At 41.0% G+C, this 7,612-nt stretch overlaps 1 protein-coding gene across 4 annotated transcripts in view; it reads right to left on the reverse strand.

The window, feature by feature from the left end:
• Positions 1-7,013, reverse strand: part of LOC115916761 — a 28,149-nt gene extending 21,136 nt beyond the window's left edge. For 2 of the 4 annotated variants that reach the window (XM_030970503.1, XM_030970510.1), the window contains exons 1-3: positions 6,726-7,013; positions 5,717-5,785; positions 739-772 (exon numbers count right to left, since the gene is read on the reverse strand). In XM_030970503.1, the coding sequence (XP_030826363.1) occupies positions 739-772; positions 5,717-5,785; positions 6,726-6,800 (178 nt within the window). In that variant the 5' untranslated portion in view covers positions 6,801-7,013. Of the gene's footprint in view, positions 1-738; positions 5,786-6,725 lie in introns of all 4 variants that reach the window. The other 2 variants (XM_030970517.1, XM_030970523.1) reach the window with 2 other exon arrangements.
• Positions 7,014-7,612: the final 599 nt, after the last annotated feature.

Below are 7,612 nucleotides of genomic sequence, written 5' to 3' on the forward strand. Positions count from 1 at the left end.
TCGTGTGTGACTGACTATAACCATTTGGTTTTTAATAATCTCATTGATTTTTATCAGTATTCCCACATCTGCTTACACCTCTGCTTCCTGTATGTCATCATAAGTAGCTTTACAACAAGATTTTCATTTTCACTGTGAGCAAAGTATATACCACATTTCCACCCTTTCACCACAACTTCTACTTTCATTGACATGACAGTCTGGATTCACTTTCTCAGTTTCTGGGGAAAAGACACCCCAACAACTGAATTCACCTTGAATACATCTTTGCTCCTCCAATTCCCTACAATAAAGAGAGGCAGAACATTCCTGTGATGCAGCCAAGCAGCTTTAGCACTGGTAGAGCTGCATCTGCAACAGTGCTGTGTCAGCCTGCTGATTTAGCTTCTCAGCATTCTGCCTGAAACTCAGCAGTGAGTGCATCAAGCTGACAGACAAGTAGGAGACAATTTAGCCTGAGAAGGTGAGAAACTAAAACACTGACTATACATCCCTCCACTAGACAGACACATAAATATTTGTATGTGAAAAGGCATAAGTAAGGTTTCATACTCTAAAACAATTCTTTGTCAGCAGTTCACTAGACAAAGAAGAATGTTCAGCATATAAAGAGAAACACAGTTAGAGACATATCAACTGGCAAATGCAAATACCTGAACTATTAGAAAAGCAACAAAACAGTAAATCCCCAAGCAATATCTATCCTAGGAGGCTGGAAGAAAAAAGTATTATACTTACAATAGAGATTCCTGCGTCTCATGGCTTTCTCTTGCTTTAATTATGAAGATGCAAGTCATCCCAAAATAGAATAAGAAAAATAAATTAATGTGCTGCATCATTTGAAGGAAAAATCCAGCACTTCCAGAGAAGCCTTTGCAGACGAATTTCATTACAGGCCAAAATTTCCATTGCCAAACAGGAAAAATTAGAGCCTTCATCATTGTCTGCAAAAGCTGGAAGTACCGACAGAGTTGTACTTACAGTTAACACAAGGCTACTTTCAAGAAAACCCTGTTATATAGTGAAGTTTTAAGGGATGATTATGGCTTGAAACACATCTGAACGATGCCAGGAAAACCTAAAGTATGATTACAGCTCCTAAGTTTTCAGAAGGTGTAGTTTCAACAACAACAACAGAATCTTACGCCAAAAGGAAAAACTAACTGAATGCAGCTCCCCCACTATTTTTAGAGTGGATTTGGTTAAACCTTAAGGCTAGCCAAATCTCAGGTGAGATTATTCATATCATGAAGAGCAGGAAAAGTGTCTTTCACTGGCTGAATCCAGAACAGACGATTGGTTTTTGGCAGAATCTAAAGAAAAGAACAACTTAATTTTCCATTTAATAGCTAAAGCAATCCTGACTCATTTTGACAATTTTCTGGCAAGTAAACACAAACTTGTCATTTACAAGAATGAAACAATAGTGTGATCATTCTACCACTACAGCAGCTGTCTGTCCAGAGCAGTCCACAGAGTTAAGTGCTGTATTTTCAATATTCAGTGGCATGGAAGAGATGCTGGACATGGGTGTGGCAATTCAACAGGAAGCAAGACTGATAAAACAGTTAATTGTCTGAGAAGCCAATTAGCTGTACTTTCGCGACAGCTATAAAATAAGGAAGTTACCTAAGTCCTGGTATTGCCACAGGCAGTGGATGGTTTTGTATAAATTCAACAGGATTTCATAAGCTTAGTAATACAGACACAGTGTTCCTCTCAGTTATGCTGTTCCAAGTGCTTTTGTTACTCATTCTCCAGTTTTACAACAAACAGCTGCTAATACCAAGTTTTCAGACAAGCACAGAAAATATTAGCAACTGTAAGCTGGTGTTTAAAGAGAATTTCGTCCTGACTATTTTCAGACAATCAACTTTGACTGCACCTGGTTTACTGCTTTTGTTAATATCAGAAATGCAGTTTCACAACTGAAGCTAAAAGGGTCCATTTTACTTGTGATCCCTGCTACTAGATCAGGAATTAAGATTCTCGCACATTAGGTGAGAAACTTATTCTCTGTTCTGGTTCAGGGATTGTAACAGCTGTTTTTGAGCTAAGACTGTGAAAAGTTAGAGTAACTTTTGGCAAAGTGTCTAACTTTGAGAAGCCAAAACTCAAAAACTTCTGGTTTTAAGGGTTCAAACCTTCTGGGCACATGGTAGTCCGTATGAGCTACTGCATAAAGTAGTTGCCTACACAACTGAAGTTCACAGGTTATTTAACAGAACACTTTCAATTGCATAGTTAAGTATTATATGAACATAATTTAGTTTTTCTTAAACATATACCATCTTTAAATATATCAGTTAGATATACAAGGATATGCATGGAAATTCTACTTATTTTAATTCTTCAAGCTCATAATAAGCAAATCAAGTTCTGGGGTTTTGTTTGTCTTCTGTTTGGTTTTTCCCCTCAAAAGAAATCTCCACAATTAAAGTTTCTCTGTGGAGAAACAGAACTAACAGAAAATATGCTGCAGAACACAATGGCATGCTCTTTGGGACCAAATATAAACAATCCAACAGCAAGGTAATTTTCCTGTAACTAGCTACATTAGCATTCCAAGTATCAACACAAATATGTACGACTGAAATGTTTAAACAGCAATGGTTGATTTTACTGCCACAAAAAGGAAAGAAAGGTTGCCTGCACATCAGGTATTTCAACCACAGGTTCTGATGTGCAACAATCAGCAGTGAGAGACAGAAGAAACAAGAACACTGAAATGATAAAGACAAAGGCTAACACCTCTCTTCACAGATTTGAACATTACTTGTTTCTGAAGAGCCTGTAGAGTCTTGAATACAGATTTTTCTCTTTCTAGGACATGGCAGGCATTTCTACCTATCTAACTCCAGACTTGAAGGGGGGCGAGGAAACTTGAATCTTTGATAGAACCAGAACAATCTTCATCTGTGTTCCAAACACAGTTCACAAAATAAGCAGTGCTCTTCTGCTGATGCCATACCTGTGAAGGGCTGATCAAAACACATGGAAAAAAGATGTTCCACTCTAGGATCTCCCTAGCAAACTGAGCTATAAAACTAAAGCATACTTACAAAATAAGAATAAATTATATCACATACAACCATATTCCAGGTAGGTACACCGCAGGTGTATTTTATTTGGGGACCGTTGTCCCAAAAAACCTAGATTTCTCCTCAGCTGTGGAAAAAAACAAAAAGGCCAAACGAACCCATCTTTCATGCATGATATCCCCCACTACTCTCACAGGCTTAGCTAAATTAAAAGCATTAGTAAACGAATATAAATGTTGTTTCCTAAACATTTTACTATAATGGCTAAAACTAAAATTCAACTGTTTTTCAAAGTATCCAATACCAACCAACTCCAATTTTCAGAGCCATGAATTATACACACATCTACGAATATTTTGGCTAATGCACTTTCTACAACTTCCCATCCCATTAGTACCTGTTGTGCAATGAAGCCACAAGACCCCACCATTATGCTACTATGCAGAGGTCATACAGCACTCAACGCACAAGGTACACACAGCCTTGGCTGGGATTGTGTGATCATCCCAGCCACACAATCCTTGGGCCATCGGCACCCTTTTGACAAGGGTCTGCCCTTATGAACTAACAGCACTAGAAAAAATTGGAGATAAAACAAAGGTATGGAGAAACAACCTAAATAAGTATCTTATGTACCTATTCAAAATCCCGATTAACCAGACTATCCAGGCGGAAAAAAAGAAAAAAATAAGAGATAAAATAGCCATGTACACTGAAGGTCAAATGAAGTACTCTCACAAATCTGTCAGACAGCCAAGCTTTACTACTGCAGCTATTCAAAAGAACACATTTTACTCTGAATAGCTATAGGAAACGCAGGCCAATTTTATATATGTATCACATGTTTACATTTGTTTCTTAATGACTGTCCTTCTGCCAAAGGGCTTTTTCTTGCATTTTGGAACACCTTCCAGCAGCAGACAAGCAGAGTATCTTTAACAATGCCATTTTAAAAGCAAATGGGAAACTGATATAAAAAAAGCAATCTGACTGAAGTCATAAAAAATGGCTGACGGATTGGTCAGGCTAGTACTGTGGTTTAGGAAAAGAACTACTACCTTCTCTTCATTTTGTTATGTTGTCAGAACATCCTCTGCTATTAGTTTGAACAGGAACTCCTCCAGTCTAAGAGCTATTCACTATCTACACCTACCCTGTATTCAGTGGAAACATAGGCTCAGGACTTTTATAGCTATTCCAAACCTAGTGGTACAAAACCCTGAAATCAACTTATGAGTTCTCATCTTTTTCCACCAAAGCACACAACAGATTTCATCATTTAAAGAAAGAAATTGGAGATAACTGAAAAGAATGATGATATGAGCTTGGAGAGTTACTCCTACAGCAATGCAGCTGTGTGACTGACCAAGACTCCACACCCAATAAAAATCCAGTTTTCAACCTGCCCACTCCTGTTTGCTTTCAGCTCAAAGACTTCACTGACACAAGAAACTGGGAGATTTAGCCCAGCATACATCCAAGTGTGAAACAGAAGGAAAACTGTATGCAGATTTTCTAAGAAAATAAATGCTGGGTTTCCTACTTTTGAAGGGAAAACCAGCAATAATTAGATTGCTAAGAGGGTTAGCTAAGGAAAAAAAAATAGAAACAACCACAAAATCAAAGGAATTCTTTACATCAGCAGGAACATTTGGTAGGACATGCAAAATACAACTGTACACTTCTACTTGATAAACGAGGAACAAGAAGACTCAATTCTGCGGAGATAGAAAAGGGGTTGGAGAAAGTAGAGCCAATGATTCAAATAAGAATCAATGCTATTAAATTGATCAGCAAATAGGTAACAGAATACTATTAATCTGTCTTAACAGCAAAGAGATGGGGAGATGCCCTCATTCCCAAAAAAAAAAAAAAAAGGGCATACCATCACTTGAGAAAGGCAGTTTTGCTGTTAGTCACTATTGCTCCAGGAAGAATAAAATGCCATTACATTCAGAAAACATCGGAGCAGGCTCTTCAGTGCCACAACAACACAATCTGATGGCAGCAAAGGAGTACAGACTACTGAGTTATGTCTCACCTTTACAGACTGAGAACGTGGTGGAATTTTAAACAATTGTCAACCAATCAACAGCCAAAGGTTCGGTCACTCAGCATTTGTAAAAGCCTCATCTCTAAACACACTCTCACGGAACGGTGCCTAATTATTTAATGCCTTTGTCTGTTTTGTGCTTAAACCAGGGAGCTGCTATTATGACGCTTGAAAGCAACACAAGTGTCAGACTTGATAGTTAAGTCTATGTAACTCCTTCAGGAAATCAGGACTGGTGTTACTGTCAAAGTAAAGAGGAAGCTCATTTTATTCAAAGTACAGGTAAGTTATCTAGACTTGGAAGACAGAACAGTACTTTTACCAAGTGCAAAAGTTGAATTCTTTCACCACTTGCAGCTCTCGTGTCATTCAAATGTTAATTTCACAATTAGCACACATTTACCTTCAGGTACGGCTGCTGTTTCAAGTTACACGCTGCACAAAGCAGAGTTGAGAGATTCCCACCCCATCTTTTTCTTGGAATATTTCAAGCAAGTTACTGTTACAAATCTACCAATAAGTTAGATAAGCACTTGAAGCCGTGTGAAATCAAGTACTGAATTTACAGAAGTCCCGATTTAAGATTAAATCTGCATATACATTAAAAATGGAAAAAGTTTACCCTCCTATGCTTCGCACCACGGTAGTGTGACTGAAGACTTATAGCGCACATACAGTAAATTTTACAAACCTGAAAGAGAAAAATTGAAAGCACATCTTCAGTTATGCTAGGAACATTCTGCCACTGGTGAATTATAAATATGAAATACATCCGTTCCTACAGAGCAATCGTGTAATTCTCAAGGTCTTCTCTGGCTCAAACAGTTTGCATGACTTTTAGGAGAGCAGCTTACCACTAAAATGTCCAGAAATAGTACACAGACCTGTTCAAACAATACTTAAACAAGTGTTTAAATAAATCAGGTGGTGAGAAAGCTTTACGAGCCCTTCTCTGCTACCAGCACTTTCTGAATTCTTAATTTTCTAAAGTTCTCCAAGCTGGAAAGCCAACAAAAAGGGATGGAAATGCAGAAACTAGAAAGGAACAGAGGCAAAATTACGCCCTCGAATAACTGCAGCTCCGTTCATTGCTCATTCACAGCTACGTTAAGGGAGCAGAAAAACAATGGAGGAAGACACATGCATTTCATTATGATCCACAGACATGCATATACCATTGCAATAATTAAAAGACGACGATACAAATGTACAAACATGTCTTACTAGCTTTAGCTTTTTAAAAAGCAACGACTAATGCATGCTAGTATTGTCTGTTTCCTTTACGTACTGTCGCAGAACTTGAACGAGCCAGAAACAACATCCAGCGCTACAAAAACACCGCAGGACTGACAAATTTAACCCGTTCTGAGCCGGAGCTGCAGTTTTTAGAGATAAAGGAGCCTTTGCGGCCGCCCATCAGAGCCACCCAGCCGAGACTGGAGAGGCTGCAATTGAGCATCACTCACCGTACCCGTGTCTGCTCAAGAACAGCCTGAATTCACCGAGCCCAGCTCTCCCAGGCACCGGCCACGTTACCCCCTCCGTTAGAGCCCCTCTCGCTGCCAGGCCTGGCCCCCCAGTCCCCGCACGGGCCTGCCCGGGCTGAAAACCCCCCAAAGACACCCACTCACATCGCAGTAAAAGAGTTTTTTCTCGGGCACCGCTTTGCCATCTTCTGCCTTCACTTCCTCAGGCACGGCGCTCATCCTGCGCGGCCGGGGAAAAAAAAATTAAAAAAATAATAATAATAATAATAAAACCAACTCTTGTTCACGCAGTGCTTTACAGTGACCAGGTGGGGATGAGGGCCGCTCGTTCGGACGAGCTGGGTTATTATTTCGCTATTTGAGCGCTATTGTTTTATTCTGTGAATCAGCGCACATCTCCCAGCGCCGGCGCTGCCCCACAGCATCCGGGAGCTCGCGCCAACTCCGCCCCCCACGGCGTTCGTCACTTCCGTCAGCGCCGCAGCCACGCCCCCAGGCCGGCGGCCATCGGCGGGCAGCCGCTGGCCTCGACCAATGGGGAGCCGGCGTCGCGCCGCCCGCCCGGCAGCAGGCCACGCCCCTGACTCGGGCCACGCCCCCCGTGCCCCGCCCGGCTCCCCCTGGCGTGAGGGAGGAACCGGGGTCGGCCGGGCCGGGATGGGAGGGTGGGAGCAGGCCGGGGTGGAAGGTGGGCCAGGACAGGCGGAACCCCGGGAGCAGCTCCAGGAGAGGATGCTGGGACCAGTTCAGGGGAATACTGGGCCCTACTGAGGCCAAGAGAGGATACTGTAACCAGTTTGGACCGGGGTGGGTGCCTGGACCTGTTTAGGATGGATACTGGGACCACTTCAGGTTCGGGGTGCATACTGGGACCTATCCAGAGTGTGAAAAATGCGTAATTTGTGATTGGCATTTCGCAAATATTAAAATGAATATTATATGTGTTATGTAAAAAGTTATGCTGTATTAATTTTCTTCAGTAGTGTGTTAAATATAGTTTTAGGTTATAACATAAGGTTAAAATAGAAACT

This window comes from Camarhynchus parvulus, chromosome 2, assembly GCF_901933205.1.
Source record: "Camarhynchus parvulus chromosome 2, STF_HiC, whole genome shotgun sequence".
Taxonomy (NCBI): domain Eukaryota; kingdom Metazoa; phylum Chordata; class Aves; order Passeriformes; family Thraupidae; genus Camarhynchus; species Camarhynchus parvulus.